This window comes from Grampus griseus (genome assembly GCF_964374135.1).
Source record: "Grampus griseus genome assembly, chromosome: 8".
Lineage (NCBI taxonomy): Eukaryota > Metazoa > Chordata > Mammalia > Artiodactyla > Delphinidae > Grampus > Grampus griseus.
Genome location: NC_139002.1, coordinates 14077073 through 14104417, shown reverse-complemented (window position 1 = coordinate 14104417; position 27345 = coordinate 14077073). Strand labels below are relative to the sequence as shown.

At 56.1% G+C, this 27345-nt stretch overlaps 1 protein-coding gene across 4 annotated transcripts; it reads right to left on the bottom strand.

Moving 5' to 3' along the window:
* USP2 (ubiquitin specific peptidase 2) lies at positions 1 to 25168 on the bottom strand. Of its 4 annotated transcripts, none has more exons than XM_082659815.1 (13): positions 25091 to 25168; positions 16160 to 16968; positions 3796 to 3846; positions 3152 to 3275; positions 2844 to 2955; positions 2635 to 2745; positions 2410 to 2474; positions 2121 to 2224; positions 1952 to 2032; positions 1739 to 1817; positions 1406 to 1513; positions 1101 to 1221; positions 1 to 883 (listed from the first exon to the last, which is right to left on the bottom strand). In XM_082659815.1, the coding sequence occupies exons 2-13, from the start codon at positions 16925 to 16927 to the stop codon at positions 796 to 798; spliced, it is 1812 nt and encodes a 603-aa protein (XP_082515941.1). In that variant the 5' UTR covers positions 16928 to 16968; positions 25091 to 25168; the 3' UTR covers positions 1 to 795. The 4 variants fall into 4 exon arrangements, with proteins under 4 accessions (XP_082515941.1, XP_082515940.1, XP_082515942.1 ...); XM_082659814.1 differs by lacking the exon at positions 25091 to 25168 and adding an exon at positions 22957 to 23054; XM_082659816.1 differs by lacking the exon at positions 25091 to 25168 and adding an exon at positions 22957 to 23054 and having other exon boundaries at positions 3152 to 3251.
* Positions 25169 to 27345: the final 2177 nt, after the last annotated feature.

Here is a 27345-nt window from a genome sequence, read left to right as displayed (position 1 = left end):
TCTTGGAGGCAACTAGATTCCATCCAAAACGTTAAAAAAACAAACAAGAAACCTGTCAGAGCCCAGGTCTACTGTGGCTGTGCTTGGGGCCTGGCCAACTCCCACCTAGCACCACTGGGGGCTGGCACGAGAAAAGCTGTATTTTGAAGAATTAAGGAAAAAAAAAAGAAAAATGACCAGCACAATGTCCCAGCTGTGAAGAGGTGTGAAAGACAGCATCTCCAGTCTGAAAACTTTAGTTACGGTAAATTAAAAAAAACAGCTGGGCTCTTAAAAACCAAAAACAGCTTTTTTCAAAGACGTCCCCTCATCTGTCCCCCCGGAGTTAGCAGCGTTAAGAGGGCTCTTGGCTCATGGGTGTTTCTCTTGCTCCTGGGCTGGTGAAGACGGGCAGCGATCCTCCCCAGCAGGCTCCAGGGGTCGCTGTCTCTCCGGGAGGCCGGGGCTGGAGCCGCGGCCAGCGGATGAGGAGCTTCTCCCCACAGACGGCTGTTTAATCACACACAGGAAGAAACCACAAGCTTACAGATGCAAACACGAGAAGCCGAGGGACACTGTGCTGGCTCGGTCTGTGTCCTGCTGGTCTTCCCTGCCAGGCGGGACTTGGGGGCAGCAGGCTCCCCACCCCAGACGCTGGCCAGGCTGCAGCAACTCCTGCTCGGCAGCTTCACTTTCCTTTAGGTTTTGCTAATTAGTCAGGTGGGTTTTTATTTTTTTTTTGCCTTTTTTGGTCTTTTTAAAAAAACTTAGGGTGTAGGGCCACCACGGGGAAGGATGAGATGTAGCTCGTCGTTGCTACATGCGGGAGGGTGGACTGGCCAACTCGTAGAAGAGCAAGTAGGCGTCGCTGGTGCGCACTTGGCCGGAGGACATGGGGGAGACGCTGTGGAGAGAAGACAGGTCAGCCTGGCGGCCGCGAGGCCCCATGACGCGACAGAGCGGCTGGGGGAGCGTGAGGGCCCGTCTCTGATCTACTGGACACCCGAGGCCACCCTCTTCTGGAGGGTCTTCGAATGCACAGCACCCCTTTTGGCCCTGACCTTTTCTGGGTGAGGTACAGGTGCCTGACGGCCGGGAGCCGCGCCCGAGGCCTGTCTCACCTGGAGTCATTGAACGTGTGCCATTCTCCCGTCACCGGGCTCCGGCAGTAGGCTGTGTAATGGCCGCCCATGGTGGTTCCGGAGTGATTGGACACAGCATACAGGTTGTAAACAGCGTGGTCTGAGGAGGAAGCACAAGGCGTCCAGCCCCCGAGGCATCCCTTGCCCCCGGGCCCCCCCTCCTGCCGCTACTCCCAGTTTCCACGTCTCACTCCTTAGCAGCGTCCCTCCACCTCTTGGCCTCCTCGCTGTACCTTAGACACTTGTGCCTCGGTTCTGCGCCTCCAGTGCAGAAAAATACTTACTGGTGTTTTCTGAGGCAAATTCTCTCAAGTCCAGGTCTCTTAGTGGGAAATTCACAAATGTTGTAAGCTTGCTGGTTCGTATCCTGGATTCTGAGAACCGCTTCAGATCTGGTATTGGTGTGAGTCAAGGACAGACAGGGTGGCAAGAACAGAGTCCGAGAACAGGAGACAGAGCCCCTGAGGGTGACTGCGCTTCTCAGGAAGCAGAAGGGCACGTGGGAGGAGAAAAGCCGCCTGACGTTCTGAGGTTCCTACTCCGTTGGCCCTCACCTGGGCCCTTGTCATCAGTCACTCTCTAATGTCAAGTCCCTGCCCTGACGAGCTGAAGGATACGGAGCACCAAGATCTTTGGGAACCTCTGGATGGAGAACTTTTTTATACACCGCTTTCTGGCTCGGCAGCGACAGCACGTCTGAAAGACAGGATAGACAGAGCTGGGAAGGACTCACGAGAGAGGCCAACAGGCGAATCCAGCAACTCCTAGGCTGGTCCGCCCCCAAGAGGGCTCAGGGAGATGCACTCTCGCTGCCAAGGAGGGTGACTTACTGGCTTTTCATCGCCATCAAGCACATCCTCTTTGGTGAAGAGCCTCATGCAGTCCATTAACGTCACCTCAGGATAACCTCGCTGGGAGAGAGAAAAATGAAGGTCAGAGGTCGCTGACATGAAAGGGTAAGAGCGGGAGTTTCAGATGCAGGGGGACAGGGGTGCGTACCTTAGCAATGGGCAGAGACAGGTCCCAGAAGGGATCAAAGACTGTAGAACAGTAACCACAATCAGTACACGTCAGGGAGCTCTTCAGCTGCCCGACAAAGAGATCTGGGGAGAGACGGACATGCGATGCTTAAACACTGTGTCTCCTTTCTCACCGCTCCCGCCTCAGACCTTTGGGTGCTGGGCACTGGATAGCAGGAGGGGTCCCCGGGAGAATGGGCTTCTCATGCTCTGCTCAGGCAAAGCACTTAGCAGGGAAGGCAGGCATTGCCCCCCGTGCCCGCACTTACCCCCGATCCGACTGTCTTCCCGTTCTAGATATTTCCTCCACATCTGGCGCCCTTTCTCATCATCACTAGGACCCAGAGAGAGAGGAAGACAATTGGGTCAGAGCTCAAACCATGATAAGTTTAAAGGCCTAGGGATCTAAATCCTTAATATCCAAAATTCTCCCCAAATCATTACCCCCAAAGAAGTTCGTGTAGTTCTGCCCCCAGCACTCTCCTCCTACTTACGGAAGATGGTCGAAGTTTTCAGGGTTGGACCTGGGCCTCGCTGTGACCCGGTTCACCTCATTGTGGAGCCCGTCCAGAAGGAAGCGAAGAAACTCCTGAGCGTCCTGCTGACTGAACCCGAAGAAAAGGGAGTGAGCGGCACCTCTGGCCCCTAGAACCTGCTGCTGCTGCCACCCACCCCGGGGAGGTCACGTCCCCAAGGCCCTTACTTATAGCCGACGAAGCGCGGTGCATATCTCTGGATCTGGGTCTTGAACTCAGAGGGGCTCACCACATCATTGGGGGATGAGGTCCATATGGTCTGGATTAGTTTTGCAAACTCTATTGGAAGGAGAGGGTAGAGAGGGGCGTGGAGGACAGCTAAGCCATTTTCTCTACGAAATTCTTAAACTAGAGTCCCAACTAAAAGAAGCCAAAGAAAGAGAAATAGGAGAGGAACACATGACACACAACTACTAGTGCAGCGACAGCAGAGTGGGAAAAGCATCCTGAGGGGGAGCAGGGCCGCGCCCCTCACCTTCCATGAGGGCTGTGTGTGCACTGCTGCTGTGGCCGAGGTCCCGCATGTAGAGCCTCTGGAGGCAGTAGTCCCTCAGCTCCCGGGTGTTGCTCAGGCACTGCAGAATGGAGTTCATGAAGCACTGCGAGAGACCACCTGCATGTCAGCCGCGGAGCAAAGACCCTGGCTGGCATGTCTAGTTACGTCCTACCTAGAGCCCTCTGGTCCATCGGGCCCAGAAATGAATCCTCCCACAGCCTCAAGTGCCTCTTTTTGTAAGTAAAGCGGTGAAGTGAGGCAAGTTCCCACTGCTGGCACAGGTGATGTAACTGGTTATTTACTACAGAGGTGTGCAAAAGGGAGTGGGGGAGCTGGACAGAAGTGGGTGGGAAGTGATGGCTGTCCTCGAGGAGAAGGATCCAGGACAGTACCTAAGCTGCCAGTTCAAAGGGCAACTCCTCTTCAGCAGGGCTTCCTGCTGGGGGGGGGCTGAGGAAGAGGTCGGCAACTTTGTAAAACACCAGCCAAGAAGGGCAGGTACCAGCTGGCCTAGCGGGTAGGGAGGGAGTCGGCTGGAGCCAGGAGGGGACTCTGGTTAGACGGTCCCAGTTGGGATGGTAGAGAGTGGCCTCAGGAAAGAAGTGGGCTGAGGAAGAACTCACCGTGTTCCCAAGGTTTCGGAGACCAGCCAGACCCTGGGTGCTCTTAGAATTCTGTAAGCAAAGAACACGTGGCATATTCAGGCTGAAGGAAGAGGCCTGGCCTATGTTAGGTTCTCTCTGCAACTTTCTGCCAGTTGTAGCCAGTGGCATCAAGCCACACACATTATTCTCTCTTCAACTTCAGTCTACGTACGTTGTAGGCAAGAGGGGTGTGGAATGCCTGTCATTTTCAACACACAACAAAAATGTTCTTCGAGGCTTTGCTTTCTTTTATCGACTACGTGTTTTCCCCCATCTTTATGTTACTTTTCATTCTCTGCCATATTGGAGACTGGAGATGAGAGCCAGAGACCAGGAGTTCATATACCTGGCTCCAAGGAATTTCAGGCCCCAAATCCAGGCACTCTCTCAAATGACCTCCATCAGTATCCTGACATGCCTGATGTCTAAAGCAGCCGTCACAATGAGCACTTCAAGGAGGTCTTGCAAAGTTCAATGACAAAACATCTCAACTGAGTCTAGATCTTCATCTGGGGAAAAACCCTAGTTGGCCTGCCATTCTGAACCGCCAGAGACAGGTGGAATTCCTTCCAGCTGAGCTCAGCTCCTGAGGGCTGATTAAAGCCTGGGAGAATCCTCCTCGCCTGGTTCAGGTTTCAACACCCTGACTGGCCACCGGCTGGGAATCCTTCTGATGGCAGGTTGGGCCAAGCAGAGGTGAGCACCTGGCTGAAGGCGCTCCTCTTGCTCTTGTCCCTACTGTGGAGGCTGGTGAGGGGGTGGGAGGGAGAACAGGTGCTCCGGCGAGGACTCTGAGCGTGTTTGTCCAGGTCTCTTGGCTGACCCTGGCCTGACCTCCAAGGAGTCAGAAAACCTTCAGGCTCAAAGGGTTAAAGCATCGGCCTACAGATGAGCCTTCCACCCTCCATCTCAGGGAGGGGACCTGGGAGCAGGCAACTCTGGAGCAACACTGGCTGGGGCATGCGTGGGGCCAGCTCAAGCCTGATCAGAACAGGAGCCTGAAATAACTCAGCTAAAATTACTCATGCCGTGTGCTGTCAGCAGCTCAAAGCCCATGAGGTTGTCAGCATAAGGGGGTGGGCTGGGGAGAGGCAGGCTGAAGGAGGGCTTTTCTCAGGTATTGCCCCGCTGATCCCACAAGTGGGAAGATCCTTCCTTGCCAATTCTCAGGTCTAACACTAATAGGTAGGGAAGGAAACACCTAAACCAGCAGAGAGAACTGCTGTCCACCTGCAGCTAGAAAGAAAAGCCTATTGGCAGCAGGTGGGGTACAGACACCCGCTGAAGAACAGCAGTGTATGGCCCCAGACACAGAATTTAAATCTTCACGACAATCTCAGTAAACCCTGATGCTCCAGTCAGAGGGCCACAACAGAGATAACTCCCCGGACAAAGACCTTATCAGCATTTTGAAGTAGACGTGGGGCCCAACAAAAACACTGACGTCTCCGTGTTGCCCATTCGGAACTAAACGTTAAAGCCTGCCCACGACCGAATACCTGCTCTTTCTTCCCCAGGACACCCACTCTTACATCTATTTCCGGCAGCGCTTTATTAGTTCTTACCCCCCCACCCCGTGCCTCAGACAACATCTGTCTAAACGGGCCACAGAAGCAAAGCATTCTACCGCTGGTGACTGTCGCTGTCCACCAAAGGGGGCCCGTGGCTGAGGCAGTAGTCATGCAGCTCTAGTGGGGGTGGGGCAGTGGGAGACTGGAGGCATCTCTCTAATGAAGCATTCCTGTGGTGTTGACACTTTTAACTGTGACCCAACAGAGGGAAGGTCAAGGAGAACAGCTCACGACCTACGGTTACTATTCTCGAGGCTCTACCCCTGCTTATGGCCTGGCGGGTGGAGAGGTGGGGGAGGCTCCTTCGAGGCATCGCTGGGACCCTCTTAGTTCTGGATTGTGCCTTTGTCTAAGATTTCCTGAGCTCCAAACTACTTGCCAATTTCTAAGCACTCTGTGTAGAAGGCGGCTGGGTAACAGCACTCAGGGGGTGGGAGCGGAGGGGAGAGCAGGGCTGCTCTCTGCCCAGCCAGATATTCTTCTGCCATGAATAGGAAATCAGGAGCTGCAGGGAAAGTCAGCAGTTTCCATTCCAGAGAGAAACAAAATGTCCCAGGAGTGACCTTTCTTACGGGAAAAACAATCCTACCTCAGGGCCGACAGGGAGAGGCCCAAACTGGAGAAGTGGGGAGAGACCCTGAACAGCCAGCCTCTCACCAGGAGACAAGGAAATGACTCCAGTTGGGATGCTGGAACTCAAGTGCAAAGAGCGGAGAAAGCTCGGGTCAAGAGCTTCCTTAAAATTAGCCATCAGCAAACCTAATTTGACTCAGTAGCAACCACTGTTCTTGAAGGTAGATGCCACCTCCATTGCCAGCAAACAGACAGCATTCACCTCCCAGGGAAGGAGCAGGGGGCTCATAAGAGCCTGTTCTATGTTAACGCGGGGGAAACATCTGGGAACACGAGCTATAGAAGAAAGGCTGATGGAGGTTTGTGTCTTCACACTCGAGACCCCAGGAAAGGGCTTTCCAGCTTACTTCACCTGTGCCATGAGGGTCAGCCATGGCCAAGGAGGCTGGTATGGCCCTGGCACGGGGCAGTGCACACACTGCCAACACGGGAGCTGGTGCTGTTACATAAGACTTGTCAGGCTCTGGCCCCCTCTCTCTTCCCCGAGGGGGCAGTGCCCAGCCTTTAGCCCCAGCATCACTCGGGGGCGGCTACGTCATTTGAGGGATCCAGTGCCCACTTAGCTGAACTGGGGAGGGCTGGGAAGGGAACGGACGTTGACCTCTTTCCCCGTCTGCAACTCCTCTGCCCTTCGCGGGGTCAAAGGACCCCTGTTACCGACCCTCTGGGAAAGGGCCTTTTGGAACTGAGTGTCGGGGAGGCGGCCCCTTTCCCACCAGCCTTTCTTGCTGGGTTTGGCCTTGGAGGAGTCACGCCCGCGGAGTCCAGCGAGCTGCCCGTTCCCTCACACACCGAGAACTAGTCAAGGTTACGCTTTCCTGCACCTGTCCTGATAGGTGCCAGGAATTAAGAGTCCAAGAGCCACCTGGTGCAGGGGTCGACGAGAGGGAAGGGGAAGGGGGGTTCGGAGGACTCCGGGGCTGGGACCTCAACAAGGGGTGGGGGCCGCGAGTAAGCGTGAGATCACCCGGGGAGGGGCGTTCCTTGCCGGGAGACCCTGGGAAAGGAGGGGTGGGGGCTGAGGACGCTCCGTGCCCGGGCCCGGCGCGCGGCAGCAGGGGGCGGGAGGGAGGGCATCCCGGGGAGGAGGCGGAACCCCAGCCCTCGGCGTTGGGGGTCCCGGAAAAGGGCCCCGCGTACCTTGGCTTTGTTGAGCAGGAGCCCCACGAAGGTGGAGAGCAGCAGGGAAGGGGAGAGAGGGGAGCGCGGCCGCAGCTCCTTGGCGAGGACGGGAAAGGGGGCTGCGGGGGGCTCCTCAGGCAGGGTCACGGTGTACGAGGTGCGCATGCTGACGGGCGGGTGGCGGGCTCGACCCCTCGCCTAACGTTGGCCAAGGGGGCGCGGGGTAGTACCGCGCGATCCCACGGCCCGGACGCCCAGGCCGGCGAGGCCGCCACACGACACCGTCCGCGGCGCCCGGCGGCAACCGCTACGGCAGGCAGATCGCGTGCTCCTCCGCCTCAACCTCCGCGGCGCACGCCGCCAACCGCCCCTGCACCGGCTCTCTCTCTCTCTCTCTCTCCCTCTCCCTCTCTCTCTCTCTCTCTCTCTCTCTCTCTCTAGCAGACTGGCGGCCCCGCCCGCGCCGCTGGCCGCGCGACGTCAGCGCTGGGGCGGGACCAGGGCTCCAGCTCCGCCCCCGCTGGGCCCCGCCCCCGGCCGCCAGCACGCGGACCCGAGCGAGGCTGAGACCCCGCCAGACCCCGCGCTTCCCGCGGGTCCGCCCACCGCCTGGCTGCCCCCAGCCCCCTGCCGCCGACAGAGCCCGCCGGCCGCAGAGACCTGGCAGCCCCCGGGGGCCGGCAGCACCGGAGCGCGGAGTCCGGCACGCACCTCGGGGTTGGGACTCGAGAAACTGTCTTTGAGGCCCGTAGAGGACACGTCTCCAAGGACGAGTGTCAGCCGGGTGAGCTTCCCCCAAGGCGGCAAACGATTCCTAACTTTTTGGGGGCTGCAGATCATTTTGAGAACCCGATGGAAGCTCTGTACTCATTTTTTTCAGGGAAAAATGCACCCACGCACAAACTTTTGCACAGCATTCAGGGGGGATTCAGCATTCAGGGCTTTCTTGGAGCCCAACATCGACACAGACCGTGAGGGTCACAGGGCCCAGGTTAGGAAGGTAGATTTCCACGGCTTCGGCATTGAGCACCCCTCCTCCCTCCAGCCCTAGTTTGGCCCACTGTCAAGAGAGGCAATGCCCATATTTTTATATGGTACAATACATCACCGTACCTTTTGGCCCCAGGAAGGAACCTTTTCTGGCCTCTTCTACCCAGGTACCCAACTCCATCTCTCCTAGAATCTCAAATTTTGATTTGTTTTCGGGAGATGGGGAGAAAGTACCACCACGGTGGAGAAATAGGTGCTCAGCTGGTGTGGGGTGAGTGTACTCCTCTGACCCGAAGGGCAGCAATGCTTGAAGGTTTCTGCTGCTCCACCCCCCTCACCTATCAGGGACCCACACAGAATCTGCCTGGAGAAAGTATCTTGTTTGGAGCTTGATGGGTATTTTTAGCCAGTATTTTTAGCATTTAAAAATACTCTGGGAGGCAGCAGTGTGTGCTGTTACTCATCTGTGGCCTCCTTCTGTTTCCCTTGGCCTGTCATCCCCACATGTACACGCACACGGCACACACGACCACAGCCACATGGGGAGTGTGTCCAGGACGCATGTATGGCTTGTACCCCAGGCCTCCCACAGAACAGCGATTTTGTGCTACTGAGGGGGGAGCACAGACGGTTGCCCCTGTGTGTTCCAGCAGCGGTGGTGGGAGGAGTGCGCAGGTGGCAGGAGCTGCAGGGCGTTCTCCTGGGTGATAAGTGAGGCTTGATGTTAGGAGGGGTGATCTCCACAGTCACTCTCCTTGCCGGGTGACCAAACCTGGACCCTGGACAAAATGCAACAGCCTTTTCCTCCATGCTTCCTTCTTCCTAACCACACCCTTCCTAACCACACTGTCTGCAGCAAGGCTTGCGTTTCATCACATCACTCCCCTGCCCTGAAACACCCGACTCTTCTATCCATTCTGGAAACCTCAGGTAGCCCTGTCTGTGAGACTGTCATCCATAGGCCGGACGACACCACTGTCACCACCCTCACTCTTCTCTGATCCCCGCTGCCAACCAACCTGCTTTAGCACTTGCCTTCTCTCGCTTAAAAAACAAAATTGCCGGGCTTCCCTGGTGGCACAGTGGTTGAGAGTCCACCTGCCGGTGCAGGGGACACGGGTTCGTGCCCTGATCCGGGAAGATCCCACATGCCGCGGAGCGGCTGGGCCCGTGAGCCATGGCCACTGAGCCTGCGCGTCTGGAGCCTGTGCTCCGCAACGGGAGAGGCCACAGCGGTGAGAGGCCTGCGTACCGCAAAAAAAAAAAAAAAAAAAAAAACCTGCCACCGATGAAGTACTTACTAAATGCCAGGCACTGCTAAGTGCTTTATATATATTAGCCCAGCTAACTTGCATAATAACACAGTGATGTAGCAACTATTACCTCTATTTTCTAGATGAAGGAACTTAAGCCCTGAGAGGTCCAATGACTTTCCAGGACCACGTAGCTGGTAAATGGCAGCGTGGGGCTTTGAACCCAGACCCGTCCTACAGCAAAACCCATGCTAGGAACAATTACCAGGAGATTCTGGAATGCCTTTCCTGTTCTCTGCCAGTTACCAACCTGTAAATTCTGCTCAAAACTCATGTTTTCCACAAAGCCTTCTCTAATGAACTCCACCCAGCTCGAAACACCATCCCTGTATACCCTCAGTCTACTAGCATTCAGTTTCCACTGTATGAATTTGTCTTAATATGTTTATCTTTGTGTTATAAGTGTCTCTAAGGCTTCTGTAAGTGGTCTGAGCTTGTGTGTTGATTGTACCATCACACTGATGCCTCCTGAAGGGCGGGGCTGTGGGTTCTCTTAGTGGGTGCTTAATAAAGACGTTGAGCTCATCATGAAAGGGGGCCAGAGCAGGCTCTGCTGGCCATCCTGGAAGTCCCACTGAGCCCAGAGGGTGGGGCGAGGCTGGGTTTGCATGTCGAGTAAGTGAGCTGCAGGAAGCGCTGTCTATCAGGTGCTCACCCCCTGGAGCATTTGGCCTGTCTCCCCATGACGTAGGCCAGCCACCCCGGGACATCATGACATTCTGCCAGCTCTCTCCATCTTTCCTGGGATGCGGGAGGTTAGGGGCATTGCTGGGAGAGGGGAGGCCCAGCTGGAGAAAGCTCCTGCATGGGAGCCCTTTGAGAAGCCGGGGCGGAAAGAATTCCCACAGGGTCCAGTCTTGTCAGGCAGGTCTGACGGCTGCAGGACACCGCCAAGGAAGAACCGAGGTCCTTTCTCAACTAGCCAAGCCCCTCTGAGACCCTTTCTCCTCAGTGCCATTTCGTGAAGTGGGGTGGGTAAAGCATATGGTCTCCTGGGATCTGAATCTGGCTCCGGCTCCATGACTTTCTGCCTCAGACACACTGAGCTGATCTCTGCAGGGCTCATTCCTGCAGCCCGAGACGGCCATTTCTCAGACCCTGTGCTTGGCCTGCCTCCCCCGTAGGTATTTTCTCACCTCAGATCCTTCCTGGCACGGATGGAGTATTTAAATAAATTAAAGTCAGCGTTAGCTCTACGAAGGCAAGACGGCGAATACTTTGTTCCCTCAGATCTTACTGGGCAGCTTGGTCCTGGATTTGGAAACACTGCTTAGGCCCTGCTCCTGGGCGCACCTGCTGTTACCACCGCAAACGGGACAGACTGGTGGTCTGATTGACTGAACTGGTAGGGGCTCAGAGTCCTTGTTAGGAGGTTTGGCTTTCAGCCCACGAGTGCCCTTGGGGACGGAGGGCCAGCCAGCGGTACCTAGGTCTGTAGGAAGCTCCGCCTCCCTGCATCACTCAGACTCCAGGAGGCCAAAAGCTCTGTACTCCTTTGAGCCCCTGGGCAGTCCGGCCTGAACCAGCTGGATTCCAGAGGCCCACACACTTCCCTCTCTCGTTTATACCTCTGTGTGGGGCACCAGTTTCTATGGACCCATTGAGGTGAGAGGGTGCAGGGGACGACGTGTGCAGCTCTGGGCCCTGAACATGCTGTTCATTTCTGTAGCCGATGGTCAGTGGAGCGGCTCTCCCGGGGGCAGGGAACATTTTGCCAGGCTTGGATTAACTTCTGCCTTGCTGAGCCCACCCCTGCGCCACGTTAACTCATGGAGACACCCCCGAGGCGGGGTGGAGGGGGAGGCAGGGAGCACAGTGCGGGGCACTGATTGAGAAAACGAGCCTGGGTAAGGCAGCACCAAGGCCACCAGCCAGGTCAGAGCCCACAGCCGGTCTTCAAGGGCTGGAGACATCAGTGTCTGTGATTCTAACCACAGACTACAAACCGACTGCCCTTTCTTTCTCAGCAGCTAGTACTAGTCCTGGCCGTGGGACTCCTCTGGCTTAAGGGCTCCTCTGTGTGACCTTCCTATGCTGTCAGCACAGATTCAGGCCCTGAGGAAGTTCAACCTCCTCTGGGTGGCCGAGTGGGTGAGGACAAGCCCCAGGGTCTCAGGCCGCCAAGCTGGACAAATAAGACAGCAGGGATGCAGTTCGGAGTGGCTGAGTAAACAGTGAGAAGGCAGGGGACGGAGAGGAAGGTCACTCCTCTCACCCAGGAGCCCTAGGGCAGCCCCTGCTGTCCTCGAGTAGTTCTCTTTGGAGTAAAACTCCTCCCTTCCCCCTGCTGCTTGGCAGCAGTAAGTCCAAAGTCCCACCCGAGAGAAAAATCACATGACCTCCGCTTATATAATCTCCCTGTCACTGAACAGCTGGAACCCGAGGCTTTGCGAGATGAGTCAGCAGCCCCAGTGGCAAATAGGACCCAGGTGCCCAGGCCGTTTGCTCCTAGCAACAGGTCCCAGAGCAGAGGGCACGGGTGTGCAAGAGGCCAGGTCAGGCCCTGCATCCGAGCCGCAGATGCCCGGCCCGGCCCGGCCCGGCCCGTGGCCTGTGCTCTGGAGGGCCCCAGGAAAGGAGGAGGGTGGCCTCGGCAGGGCTGAGGCCAGCAGGCAGAATGCCAGGGCCGGGGAGGGAGCAGCTGGAGCGGGTGGAGCGGAGGAGGATTAGGATGGATTGTAGGGGTTAAAGCGCAGCCCTGGAAGGGCTCAGTGGGAACAGCTTGTCCTTCCATAGGCCCAAGGGAACAGGAGAGGTGGGGCAGAGGGGGGACGTGCTTGGGCCCCTGGCTCTCTGCAGGGCCAACTCACCTGGCCTGGCTTCCTGCCTTGGAGTCCCCACTGAAGGTAGTGAAAGGTTTTTTTTTAATCAGTTCTGAACCAACACACCTCCCTCCTCTCCAGTCTGTCATAAGGTGGAGCCTGGGGCAGCCCTCACTGTCCTAGGCTGAGCTGCACCCTCCGTGGAGTGGCATTTTGTTGGTACTTAAGCAAGCTGGGGGTGAGGTGGGGGGTATTCAGAATTCTTGTCCCCCTACACCAGTTCTTCACCCGTGTTCAGCTGAGTCTGTGACAGTCCAAGTTCACGTGGGCTGTTACTATTAACAAGGGGACTGAGTCTGGTTAGAACTGTTCTAGTCCCCGGTGGGTGGTCCTGCTTGTGACCTCCCTTTACTGTACTTCAGCTGTAGTTCAGGTCAGCTACCCTGAGAGCCCTGGGGCCACGGCTGCCCCAGAGGAGTCAGATCATGCTGGCTCCGCCCCAGGATGCACTTCCTTCTCACCTTTGTTCCTCCCAACGGGGGTCCCCTCTCCCACTCTAGTCAGTTGCCAAGTGCCCCTTCTTTTCCATCATCTCCTTTCCCCCCTTAAGTTTAAACCGACTCTCCCATCACATGTTACTGGTTTCAGATTCCTCCACATCCATTATTTGCTTTGAACCTCATGACATCCCTGGGAGGTGGGCAGGGCAGGCATGACCATTCCCTTTCATGGGTGAGGACACAGCTCAGGTGAGAGGTGTCCAAGGTTAAAGAGGCAAAATGTTCTTTCAGCGGTCAGAGCAGCCCATCCCAGCCTCGGATGACCTCTCCCTTCCCCATCACCTATGACACTGCAAAACACCTAGGGAGGCCTCCTACTGCCACTGTTTTTGGAACTTATCTCCCCAAGTTAGTTGTGCATATGCCCGAGGGCAGGGGCCATGGCTCACACCTCTCCTGCGTCCTGGAGCACCTGGAAGGGGGCAAGGAGGACTGACATGTATGCAGCACCTACTACGGGCCAGGCCCTTTCACACGCAACCTTTGATTCCTCACGACAGTCTATGAAGTGGGAACTATGATTGCTCTCGTTTCACAGAGGAAACAGGTTCAGAAGTTCAGGAACTTCTCTGAGGTTATGCTGCTAGTAAGCGGAGCACCGTAAATGAATGAATGAGACAGTAAGATCCCCAGATGGAGATCGGAAAAGAAACTGGACCTGGTTCTAGGCAGAAGTGGTCCAGGCCCCACGCACAGGGATGTTCTCACGCCAGCAAGATGTAGTCAGCTCCAGAGGCGAGGGTGAGGGTGGTGAGGAGAGAGAGGGGTGAGGTTAGAGGGCTGAGGGTGAGGTTAAATCAAAGTCTTACACCACGGAGCCCACGAGGGGCGTTTCCCAGTTGATAGCATCTTCTGGAGCGAGAGCTCACAGTGAAACCCTAGCTCAGTTGTCGGGCTGCTGGCTACTTCCCTGTGTTGTGGGGTTGCTTCTGGACGGGAGGAGGAACGCTAGGGTGGCTGAGTTTGCTCCGGGTCAATCTGCCACTCCTCTGAGGTCCTCTCTCAGAATTCCCCTCACCCTGGCCCTGGGGGTGGAGGTGGGGCCGGGGTGTCCCCTGGGGAAGGGGTGGAGGGCAGCAGGCTCCAGGGAGGTTTGGAATATGCCTGAGTGGGAAGGAGGAAGCCCTGCTCTCCTGGGATTGGGCCTGAGAGTGGCTCTGCAGTTTAGTCTGTGGAGGGGAGGTTTTCGGACCTCAGTGTGCTTGAAGATTACCTGACAGTCTTGTGAAAAGGGCAGATTTCCAGGCACTGTCCCTAGAGAATTTGATTCGGGGGGGTCTGGGTGGGGCCCAGACCCCTGAATTGTTAAGCTGTGTAGGTGATTCTGAGGTAGGCAGTCTGCAGACCCCACTTTGAGGAACATTGAGCCCCGTAAAGAGCCCTTCTCGGGCTTCCCTGGTGGCGCAGTGGTTAAGAACCCGCCTGCCAATGCAAGGGACACGGTTCGAGCCCAGGCCTGGGAAGATCCCACATGCCGCGGAGCAACTAAACCCGTGTGCCACAACTACTGAGCCTGAGCTCTAGAGCCGCGAGCCACAACTACTGAGCCCACGTGCCACAACTACTGAAGCCTGCATGCCTAGAGCCCGTGCTCCACAACAAGAGAAGCCACGACAATGAGAAGCCTGCGCACCGCAAGGAAGAGCAGCCCCTGCTCACCGTAACTAAAGAAAGCCCGCGTGCAGCAGCAAAGACCCAACATGGCCATAAATAAATAAATAAATAAATAGCCCTTCTCTTTTGAGCAAAGGGAGGGTGCCCCTCAGAGGCCTCTAGCACCCAAGCCCCTCCACTGAGAGCTGTGCAACACCAGACCTGTTCAAGGGAATCACGCTCCACCCCAAGCGCACGTGCCCTGAGAGCATGTCTTTCTCTCCCGGGCCAGCTCTGTCGTGTGCCACTCCTCGTCCCTCCGACATAGCCAGCCCTGCCCTTTCAGGGCCTGAACGCTCTGGGAGGCACCAGCCTTTGCATCTCCCATGGCATCTCACAGACGGCCCAGCAGGGCCAAGACTCTCTAAGTAATGGTATCAAAGTTGTCCTCTCAAGACCTTTAGTTATGACGAGCTTCAAGATCCGTGCCTCAAAGCTCCACCCCTATCTTGCACCCCTGCTCCATTTTTCTGGACAAGCCCCTTAAGCAGCATTTCTTGCTATGGCATAGCTATTGTTTCCAAGAGACACGTGTCCTAAGAGTAGGAGAAGAGTACATAGAGTAACGAAGGCAACACAACACCCAGTTCTCCTGCCCATATGCTTGCCTGTCCATCTACCCACCTACTCATCCACCCAACCATCCATCCATCCATCCATCCATCCATCCACCCACCCACCCACCCGTCCAGCCACCCACCCACTCGCCAATCCATCCATCCATCCATCCATCCATCCATCCATCCATCCATCCACCCACCCACCCACCCGTCCATCCACCCACCCACTCACCAATCCATCCATCCATCCATCCATCCATCCATCCATCCATCCATCCATCCACATGATAAGCACGTCAGCTGAGTTCTACACTGAGCTAGGCACATGGTGAGGGATCTAGAGATCTGATTTCTTTCTCATCCTATGAGAGCTCACCATCTAATGGGTAAACTAATGACTACAGAAAAGGCAGAATTGTAGTCAGTGCCCCAAGAGAGGTGTGTTCAGGGATTAGATGTGGGTGGGGCCACGCCAGCCTTTACTCTGTCTCCAGCAGAGCCTCTTCCCTTATTCGAGCCCAGGCACTATTGGAGTAGAGAGGGATTGGATCGTCTAAAGCCCTAGACAAAAAGTTCTGCACCATTTTCTCCAAAGACACATGAGGACAACTCCTGTCCAGACACCCTGTCCTGAGCCAGGCAGGGTCCATCAGAGGAGAGACCCTCTTCTCCTGATGTCTTATGTCCCAACGTTAAGCCGCGTCTCTGGACTGGGAGGTGAAAGCCTGAGCAGGAGGAGAGATGCAATCAGGGCCAGGGGGCCTCTCTTACCACGGGGCACACTGGTGGTCTGGGGGCCTCAGCAGTCAGTCCAGGATGGGGCAGGGCCTGCAGGGGACCCTGGCGTGTTGGGTGGGAAAGTAGAGGATAAGAATCCCAGTGTACGTGAGGGTAGCTGAGCATTTCCAAGATGACTGCTGGGCCATCACTGAGTGCACGGGTCATGAAGTGGGTTTCCTGGGGAGAGTGGGAAAGCCCCTGGGCAAAGGCATCAAACCATGAGGGCACCGGACGTGCCGAGGTTACTTCCCTGGCTCATCCCCACCTGGGCTGCAGGAGCAGCCACTGTGAGGCCTGGGAAGAAAAACCTCTGCCTTCGATCATCGGTCAAGTTGGGAGTCCTTTCCTCATCAGTGGCTGCCTCCCCAGCCCATCACCGGGTCCCTCGGGCAAACTCACCATGGTGTTTCGCCCTGGGGAGCTGGAGCAGCTGGACACAGGGGCCTGGCCCTTGCCCTTCTCCCACAGCGTATAACGGCCACTCGGTCGGTAGGTGGGGCTGAGGACTTCAGGGACTCGTGAGTGAGGGGCCTGGGTGGGCACCTGCGGTGCGCTGCCCTTGCGACCATAGCTCTCCAGGTAGTCGGCCAGGTACTCAGAGCGGCTGGCTGCCTGGTAGAGCCCCTGCAGGGCACATAGCTCCTTGCGCGTGCGGGCCAGCATGGGGCCGCGGCCCAGGTCTAGCCGGTAGCTATCTGAGGTCCGGAGGCTGGAGAAATCCCGGGCCAGGTCTGATTGACTGTTCGACTTCTTCTGGGTCAGGGTTACCCCCTGGTCGCGGGCATTGATGGGCAGGTAGCTGAGGGAGCTGGTGGTCACTCCATAAGGGACGCCACTGCCCCCGCTGAGTCCACTCCCTGAAGGCCGCTCGGTGCCCCGAGTCTGGCTCTCCGCACGCTTAGCACCCCCGATGACATCGGGTCTCAGCAGGGGGCGGCCTCGGTCATAGTCCAGGATGGAGGGGGAGCCATACGTATGGGGACGGGTGAGGAAGCTGGTGGAGGGGCTGGGCTTGAAACCAAGCTTCTCCTTCTCCAGGAAGGAGGCAGCCAGGTTGGCCCCGTAGGAGGAGGGAGTGTAGGTGCCATAGCCCGATTTGGCATAAGGGGCATCTGTGTAGCGGGCCGATTCTGTGTAGCGCTTCAGGGTGGAGGAGAGCTGGGACATCCTTCAGGGCGGCACTCAATGGGAACTGGGAGCCTCATGGGCTGAAAGACAAGGAAAGCAGTTGTCAGAGGGCCCTGCTGGGGGTCAGGCTCCCACTGTACCTGCTCTCCATCCCCAGCTGGCCAGACCTCAACCAGGGACCACACAGTCTAATTCCACGAGAGGCTGGCCCGCTGCTGAGACACACCTCTGCATTTGCGCGCACACACACAGGCATACAGGTCTCCACGCACCCGTGCTTTCACACCTCAGGGAAAGCATGAGAGCTGAGCTGGCTTTCATAAACCACACCAGGCAATCCGTCTCAGCACGTCCTGGCCACTCCAATTGCTCCCCTCAAACACCCCAGGGTGAGGCAGGGACTGCCCTACCTCTGCAGCCCTTCAAGCAACAAATAGTATTCCAACCCAGGTCCCATCTGCTTCCTCTCCTCAGCTTCTGCAGATACTCCCGAGATGGGGGGATGCCACCGCCCTCACCCCCTGGATTGGAAACGCTGGACATTTCAAGAGTTAAGACTGCTCCCTTGCTTTCTGACCTACGGGACGAGCAGGAGTCTTTTGCGAATCTTACACTGTCTGAGCTGGCATGACCTGAGAGGATCACTTGGCCAGATCCTTGATGAGAAAAAGGAGGCCCATGTGGTTTGGGGGAGGCGGCGATGAGTGGCTGAGCAGGAGCCTGACCTTGGTCTCCAGACCCAATCCCAGAGTTCTTCCCTGGACATGGTCACCTGCTGCGGTGGGGGATCCTCGTGTGGTAGAGCCCACCGTCTTCACTGATCTAAGACTTCTGTTTCAAGTGGAGTCAGGGCCCTGTGGCCTCCCAGGGGTTCTCCCCTACCAGCACCCATCACAAACTGCTCATGGTGATAATGACTTGTGCAAAGGGGGCCCCCTAGAGGCTAAAATCCTGCACTGCAGGCAGCACTCCTGTCCCTACCCTCAGTCCTTGCAGCTGGGGTGGGTCCGCTGAAGGAACACAGAACCTCTGAATTGAGGAGTTTTGAGAGCCCTAAAGGGTCATCCATCTTTTTTTTTTAAGTTTCATGTCATATATATTTTATCACAAGTAAAAGAAGACATTTCCACATCCATCATCCAATTGAATCTTCCCAAGGTCCCAGGGAGTGGGCAGCCATGACCACACTTTACATAGAGGACACTGAAGCAGACAGGGGCGAAACAGCCCGAACCAAGTCTCACCGCAGAGACATCAGATTTGGAAATCCATCCCAGATTTCCCCAGTGCTGAAACAAGGGTGATTATCAGTTAGATGCATTGCACCTGTTACCTACCCTCACTGTTAAGGTTGCTTTAGTTGTTGCTACAAAAGACTTGCACATCCTCCAGATCTTACTCAGACTAAACCGGAAGATGTTTGCCCAAGTTGTTTTTCAGGAACTTGGAGTCAGCTGTGTCCAGTACATGCTCCAGCCAGTTATGACTGGTTAGGACCATCAACCCCTTCCTGGGCATCTGAGAGTGTCCACTCGATGAAGGGGTCATCCATCTTAAGTTCTCTGTTGTACAAATGGGAAAAGCGCCGCTGACTTGCCTAAGGTCACGCACTAGCAGGCCCAGGGCTGGCGTCCATGTCTCTCAGATTTCCAGCCCAGTGCTCTTCCCACTTTACCTCGACTCAGCACCCCCATCACATTTAGGCTCACGTGGGGGCCCGCAGAGTCCCTCCATCACCGTGAACATGCAGGCTTTATCTATAATGGAGCTGGAGGGCAGAGGTGCTTGGAGGGAGGAGCAGGTAGGATCGGGCCTCTTTCCTTGAGGGTCAGCAGGGGCTCCTGGGGCGGTGAGGGTGCAGAGTCATCCAGGACCCTCAGAGGAGTGTGCGTAGGGGCCGGTTTTGACGTGCCCCGTGGCTGACTAGCTGGGTGATTTTGCCCTAGTCATTTAACCTCCCAAGCCCCAATTTCCTCACCTGCAAAATCAGTATAATAATCATCTTTATGATTCCTGCCTCCCAGGGTTGTTGCGAGGAATAAATGAGATAATGACATGTGAAAGCTCTCAACAATGACAGTGGTTATTATCTCCTCCCCCAGCCCCCGCCAGGCAGCCCGGCTCCTCCCTTTGTAGGCCTGTAATAACGTCAGGGCTGGCTGTCTCCTGCCCGGCGGGCGATGAGCGGGCAGTGGGCAGAATCTAGCTGTTCGGCAGCCAGTGGCTCGGGCAGCCCACAGCCTGCCCCAGGCCGCAGCCCCAGCCCATTAGGGCAGAGATGAGCTGGTGCCAAGCCTCAAGTGCTGAGGGCCAGGCAGAGAGCTCGAGAAACAGTCCACGTAAGGCGTGAGATAGGTGCAGGGGTGGGAGGTGAGCAGGTGGCACCTTCCATATAGGCCCCAGAACAGAACTTGTAGGCCCTGCCAGAGACCTCCAGCCATTTCAGTCTAGGCCGGCATCAGAAAGGCATGACTTATAAGTTATCTTCCACCCTTTTCCCGCCCGGCCCGGAGGCCCCCTACCCTTCATGTACACTCCCTCCCCACTGTGTTCCCACCTCCAGCATGACTTTCACCCCTTTCTAGGAAAAGAGAACTGGAGGAGGGCTAGGGGAAACCACAAGCTTCCCGCCCATCTGCTTAGCTTTCTGGGGTCCAGAGAAGGAAGAGAATGAAGGCTGAGAGAGGCCAGGGGAGAGACAGAAAGAGGCACAGGGGGCGGGGGCGTGGGACCAGTCCTCCTCGATTTCACTTTGGAGAGCGCCATCAATAATTCAAAGTCAAAGAGACTCCAGGTCTCAGGAGCTGGGCTCTGGGACACCTGGCAGCCAATCAGATATGACCCCACCCCACCCCACCCCCACCAGGGCAGGAGCTCGTACCTCCTCCCCTCGGGCCTCTCTACGCCTCCCCACACTGAGGCTCCCAGGCAATTGGTATTCTGCAGGCAGTGCCCCAAGCTTGCGACCTCTCCTGGCCCTGCTGATGCAGAAGTGCTGGGGCCAAACAAGGTGCAGCAGACGGGGACAGACGGCCCTGGGATGGCCCACAAGTAACACTGGGAAGGGTTGGGGTCTGGAGGTGGAGCCGTACCTTCCAGTCCCCAGAATCGCAGGAGGGCTCCTAAGTCCCTCTCTCCTGTCTACTTCAATCTGGCAGGCAACTGGCAGACCTGTCCCTCCCTGCAGCCTCAGGTGGTCATGCCATCACTAACAGCCCCCTGGAAGCTGCCTCTCAGCGCTGGCAGCTGGTTTACAGCTCCCCTGTCTGGGGAGAGGGTCCCTATTGGGGCTGAGGCCTTGACATGCCTATCCCCTCCCCCAACCCCCAGTTTCACTCTTGAGGACAGTGCCAGCCAGCATCTTTCAGGTGAGCAGACAGCTTGGATTGGCGCCCCTTGCATTACCTGGCACGGCTGTCCCTGGAGGCTGCAGAATGCACCCCGGGCGGGAGAGTGGGCCGGGGCCCTGGCTGCAGCCTTGCTGCGCAAGACAGGGACAGGACGGGCACTCACATGGCCACGAGTCTCCTTGTTGCCAAAGGAACGGCCTGAACTGAATGGCCCTTTCATGGGGCAGTGGGAGGCCAGCCGATTGGCTGTGATCCCCCGTCCCCCTCCCTGCCCAGCATGGGGCCCCTGCTGCCCGACTCCTTTCACTGTTTACCCAGAGCTGGCAAGTACAGGCATGTGGTTCCAGGCAGTGCCTCCCCAGGTGCCCGCCACCTCAGACAGCAGGGGCAGCCTCCCTGGCCAGCCTCCTCCTCCGTGCCATCTCACTGGGGCCCCCGGCTTTTCCCTGCTCTGCCAGGCTTCCCTCTCGCTTTGCTCAGTTTCCCTCTCTTGGGAGGTGTGGTGGCATCCCTCTTCCTGAAAGGATGAGTGAGCCAGCTGGCCACTGTCCCGCCAGCAGGTACTGAGCACCCCTGGACCAGGCATCACCCTGAGTGCTTCTCGGGCTGCCTCTCATTTCTCAGCAGCCCGAAGTCCAACACTCATACAGCTTTCCCCGCGCCCCTGGCTTACAAACAGCATTTGAAGGTTTAATTTTTTTACATTAAATTGAAATTCAAAATATTTTCATTCAAAATTTTAAAAAAATAGACAAGAAATTTAAATAATGAAACATTCAAACGAAGCATTTAGCATTCATATTTCTGAAGTTATTAAAGCTTAAAACTGCACTAAGACGTCTGCGTATTAACTCAACCCTCACGATCGCCCTAAGCAACAGGTGCTATTATTATGCCCATTTGCAGATGAGGAAACTAGGGTTCGGGGAAGTGATGTGGCTTTCCCCAAGGTCACACTGGGAGCAGTGACGGAGCTGGACTGGGACCTACCTGGGCTCTGCCTGCTGACAGCTACCCTGGAGCCAACCCCCCACCTCCCTTCTCACTTCCCTGGCCTCCCCCTGAGCTGGCACGGGGGGGGGGCCTGCAGCATGGGGTTGAGGGGGATCCAGGCATCCACTGTCTAGGCAACAGCATGGCAGCTTCAGACTCCCGCAGGAGCTGCCCTTCGAGTTTCCACTGCAGGCGAATGAAAGCGAAGCCAGGTGCAACCTGAGCCCCAGTATGATGCTGATCGGCCGAGACATGGTCCAGGAGGCCTCCATTTCACCCATGATGCCAAGCTCCTGCATGTCCCCTGGCACCAGCATCTGGCCCCAGCCAGGGCCCTTGGCCCAAGGCCTGGTTACGGACATGCCCCCCAGCCTCCTACCCTTGCTGCAGCTCAGCCCACCCCCCGAGGTACCCAGACTAGGTGAGTCAGGGGTTAAAATGAACCCTATCTTCCTGGGGCCACCAGCCCTTTACGTCAGCCACTGTCATTTCCTGTTGCTCACGTGAAGGGCTCCGTAACCTGCCCAGCCAGGGGAGGGACTTGCTCCCCAGGAATCCCTGGCACTCCTGGCCCCCAGGGTAGGGGATGGGTGATGCCCAACATCCCAGCAGCCTTCACGGCCCCTCTCTGCCCAGATCTGCTGTCCTTTCTGGGGTGAAGGCGTGCCAGCTTCTGTGGCCTTGCCACTGCCTGGATAGAGAGCCCCTAGCTGGGCTTCAGAGGTGCGCCTCAGCCGGATTTAGTCCCTTCCCTCCTACTCAGGTGTCCGGGACAGGTGAGTGGGGAATCCCAGCCAGTTCCACTAGGTGCTTGCGAACCTCCACAGTGGTGACCTCAGAGCTTCCCAAAGCCGCTTGCTAACAACATCGGAATGAGACAGTGAGACAGCTGACCTTGAAGGGTAAAGTGGGCTGAGAGAGGGGCCCTGTCATCTACACTTTCCAAGCCGCACGCCCAGCTGCTGGGGCACTGTCTACACACAAGCGTCAATTCCCAGGTTGAGGAATGTCCCGGCCAAAGTAGAGGATGCAGGTGGAGTGGAAGGTGAGGGTGAGGGGTATTTGTGCTCTCATAGTCTAGGAGTTCTGTTTACTCCTCTCAGGCCCACTCCCCTCCAGCCTGCCACTAGAGGCTCTGCCTCTCGGGGACTGGCACCCACCCCACTGACCCACCAGTTTAGTGCCTAATATGCCTTGGCAGGGGTCATCCAAGGGGCAGTGGGTCCCTCTCAGTCTCTCTAGATCCCAGTAGTTACCCAAGTGCTGGGAGTGGGTGAAGAGGTAAGATAAAGAGACTGGGGATTAGAGCCAGAATCCTGCCTGGAGGAGAAGAGGTGGTTGGGCTTAGGGCAGTGTCTCTATAGGGCGCTCCTTGATTTGGGGTTGGGAGGGGGGTGGGCATCGCTACACTTCCAAGAAAAGGCAAAGATATGGGCCCCCGGGCAGTATTAGAACCCTTAAATTCTCTTTTCCAACCACCCTTCCAGGCACTCTCCTGGTACCCACCCCAGGGGAGAGCCCCAGGCTCCCTCCCTCTCCTCTAGGGCTTCATTGTTCCTCCTTCTGGCCTCTGAGCCCTTGGTCTTGTCCGTAGCACCTACCAGGCCCGGTGGGGCGGCCTCTCATATGCTCCCCCAGACAGACAGGGCTCCTCCAAACAGACAGTCCAGGGCCCTCTGGACAATGGCCCTGTGAAGTTCGGACATCAAAGGGGCAGTTACTGACCTGTGTCTGGGGACACTGGACAGGATCTGGGGGCTTCTCCTTCCCCAGCAGGGCAGGGAGTGCAGTGGCCAGCCCAGAGGCAGGGCTCTGACTCGGCCGGGTAATCCGGAGCTCAGGTTACCGCCTCCGATATATATAGTATCTTATCTGACCTCACGGAGATGGCTAGCTCCACTCGCTGGCATTCCAAGCTCGGGGAGAATTAAAGGGGCAGTGGCAGGCCCTCCCCTTGAGGTGGGCCGGTGCCAGGCAAGGAGATCCTATGAGACTGTTTGAAAGGAGGCATTTTGAAATGGAACAGAAGGAGGATTCAAGGGGAAACAACTGGAAAGAGGGTAGAGGGAGGTGGGTGGGATTAGGCAAAAATATGGAGAAGGAGGTGTCAGTCGCTTAACTGCAGAAGAGCAGGAAGCCTCAGTCCACCTCCTTTAGTTTTGAAACGGAGGAGACCTAGAGGCAGACAGCAGCTCGCTCAAGGGCACACAGGTAGGGAGAGGCCGGAGGGACCCCTCTCAGGTTCCCGGTCCAAACTCTTTTATAATGGACTTCTAGGCCTGGGCTTGTATTCTGGGGCTTTCCCTTTTATTGGCTCTGAGACAGTGGGCAAGTCACTTAAGCTGTCTGGACCTTATTTAGTCTGTAAAGCAAGAGCAATAATAATGCTGTACCTCACAGGTGTGAGGGTTAAATAATATTTGTAAATTTCCTGGCCCATAGTAAGAGTTCAATAAATGATAATTATTACTAGATTGAATACTTCCACTTATTATTATAATTAGTGGTAGTATTTGTAGTAGTACCTCCCGGGTGAAGCTTGCTAGGGAGAAAAGGGCCTCCAGGCCACCCTGCGGGAGTGCTCTGTTCTAATGCCAGAGATCAGCGCCATGGTTTTCTGAGCTGGTCCATGTCCCATAACTGGGAAGGCAAACGAGCCTTGCCCTATTCCCAGATGTCCAGTCCACCTATCAGAGAAGGGCCAGGCCCACTTGGGCTCCTTCCTCCTCCACCCAGAAAAATATAGCGAGTGCAGATTCCCCCAGGCTACCGGGAGCAAGGCTGGCTGCTCTGCTGTGTCCACTCTACCTGCAGGAGTGCTCAGGATGCCGAGCCTACGGAGCGGGGCTGGCTGGGCAGGGTCACAGGAGGAAGCTGCTGCATTCTTAACCTCTGGGGCCTCGGTGCTCTTGTCGGCTCGCAGTCTGTTTCTCCTGTTTCTCGATGGCTCTCCCTGAGCACTGGGAGTACCCGGGATGGTGCCTCCACCCCGTCTCAGCAGAGGCTACTGACTCAGCTCAGGTCACGATGATGCACTTCAGAGGACGCCCTCGTACCTGGCCCTCATTCCAGTCCTCCTTCCGACTCCAGCTTGGCATCCTTTACAGCATCAGAGGAGTGGTGGCTACTCCAACCCCAGCCCAACCAGCTCTCCTTTCCTCCTTTTATGCGTCCCCGACTTGGGGACCTTCTCATGCCTGTGCCTGGGGAGGTGAGCTCAGCAGGATGCAGCTCAGGCCCATTCTAAGAGCAGCCAGATGAGCAGGTAGATGTTCACACCTTAGCTAGAATGGGTTGGCCAGAGCTTCCTTAGACTTAAGTATAAGTTACTTGCCTTGGAGCACCGCGTGCCTGCTGCCGGTTTGGGATTGGTGAGAATTTCAAAGATGCCTCTTTCTGGTTTGGGATTGGTGGAAAATCTCTTCCACTTGACTGCTACCCTCCCCCCACCCCACCCTCTTTGGCAAACTGACCAGAGACAGCCCCCAGGAGCTTTGAGAGGAGGGAGTAAATGAGCTGCCACGCACACGTGGGGAGGGGGTTGTCAGGGTCCAGGCGTCACTCTCAGCCACATCCCACACAGGCCTCAGAGACCTGGTCCTGCCCAAGCACCGTTTCCTTAGAACACACTGATCAGCACACAGATGGCTCTTCCCGGCACCCTAGGCTGTCAGCTGGCGGGCCCCCGCCCCCCCATACAACTGGTACCCACAGCTGGAGATCCTCGGCGCAGCTGGCGCTCGCCCTACATTTCTAGTGCCCATTCTGCCCAGGCTGTCGTTGACACCTCACTTTCTGAGCCTCAAAAGGCACTGCCCTCCGCATCCCCCCTCCTCAGTCTCAGACAGGTGGCACGTACCTGCCTCTTCTCCGAAGACGGACGAGTCGAGCCGGGCACAAGCATGGAGCTGCGGGTGAGTCCCGGGCGGTACTGGAGCAGCGCAATGAACAGCAGCTGACGCAGAGGGCTCCCTGGCCTCGGCTCCTGCCCGCCTCTCCCGCACCTCCGCAGGGGGCCCGGAGAGGACCTCCCTGGGAAATCGGCGCCACCCAGCGGACAGCTGCCTCATTGCGCCGGGGCAGGCAAAGCGACAGCCCGCGTCTCGCGTCACTGAGACGCGTCACTGCTATTGGCCTGTTCCTATTGTGGCGTCATTAAAGCCCCGCCCGGCCAGGATCTCTCAGGCGACCGATATATGCAGAGAACCACGTGGAGGAAAGGCACGCGAGTTTGGAGGGGGTGGAGCACCTGAATATGACACGACGGGACAGCTGGAAGGTATTGGGAAAGAGGAAGGGTCACGGGGAGAAGGCTCAGAAGTTGAACCCCAGGGCGTATGTATCAGCCTTCAGTTTTTAGGGAAGGCTAAATGTTCCCGCTCCTTCCCACCGGGCTGGGAGAGGGCCAGTTCTTCTGCCTCTTCTCTTTTTCGCTCCTCTTTCTCTACTCTGCTCATTTTACTCGCACGAGACCAGTGACTGATGGTGCCTCCTTGAGTGGGTAAACGGTGGCCCTGAGTCAGTGGAAGAGATTCTCTTTTGTCTTTCAAGAAAAAGCTGAGAGGAAACTTGAATTTTTGCGGTTCCCATTCTTTGTGTATAACCTTTCCCCCATCCTCCACGGTGGTGAAGAGAACCACACAGCCAGGTAGATTGGTGCCAAGGCAAGTACAGGTTTTCAATTTCACCTGGACCATCAGTCCTTCCAAGTGTCCTTAGCTCTTTCTCTTCTCTTTGGCTGGGATTTCTGTCCATCACCACCCTCCTCAAGTCCCTCGAGTCTTCTATTTCCTAGAGAAACTAGAGGCAATCAGGAGGGAAGCACTTAAAGTTCTGTGTACAAACATAGCCGAATCCATTCTTAACTCTGCTCCAGAAGCAGTGAAAGAGGTGTCCCTCTTTCTTGTCCAAGACAAATCCCTTCTGGATCTCAACTCTTTTGTTTCCTTAATGTTACCCAAAAACTGGGTTCGCCTCTTGGTGGGTATTGAGCCAAAAGACACAACCAGGCCAAAGATCAGGAGAAGGAAGAATGTTTTACTTGCAGCAAGTATGGAGAATACAAGGGATCTTCCCCAAAGCAGTGTCTCCCTGAACAGCAAAACTGGGGAAGTTTTAAGCTAAGAGTGCTTGCGTATTCCTGACGGGACTTGAGCGGAATTCAGCATAGAACTGGGTCAAAGTTGGGCTTCCCTGGTGGCGCAGTGGTTAAGAATCCGCCTGCCAATGCAGGGGACACGGGTTCGAGCCCTGGTCTGGGAAGATCCCACATGCTGCGGAGCAACTAAGCCCGTGCGCCACAACTACTGAGCATGAGCTCTAGAACCTGCGAGCTGCAACTTCTGAGCCCGTGTGCCGCAACTATTGAAGCCCGTGTGCCTAGAGCCCATGCTCTGCAAAAAGAGAAGCCACCACAATGAGAAGCCCGCGCACCGCAACGAAGAGGAGCCCCCGCTCGCTGCAACTAGAGAAAGCCCGCAAGCAGCAACAAAGACCCAACGCAGCCAAAAATAAATAAATAAAATTAAAAAAATAATAAAAAAAGAATTGGGTCAAAGTTTAACAGAGAGCTTTAGTTGATTGAAATTAGAGTGTCAGAAAAGGCCAACATCATTCCTTAGGTTCATACCAGTCTAGGGTCTCAGCAGATAGTTACCATCCTCCACCTGGTTGGGGGCCTTAGTTCCAGCCCAACTCAAAGATTTGCATCAGATTGTTATGTATATCCCTTGAGGAGGAACTAGGGCTCTGTTTTATTAAACTATTGTTTACTGTTGCTTACTGGACTATTGTTTCTCCCCCCCCCCCCCCCCCCCCCCCCCGCCCCACCGTGTCCTCAAGTCATTCTCTATGTCTGCGTCTTTATTCCTGCCCTGCCACTAGGTTCATCAGTACCATTTTTTTTAAGATTCCATATATATGCGTTAACATATGGTATTTGTTTTTCTCTTTCTGACTTACGTCACTCTGTATGACAGACTCTAGGTCCGTCCACCTCACTACAAATAACTCAGTTTCGTTCCTTTTTATGGCTAAGCAATATTCCATTGTATATATGTGTCACATCTTCTTTATCCATTTATCTGTTGATGGACATTTAGGTTGCTTCCATGT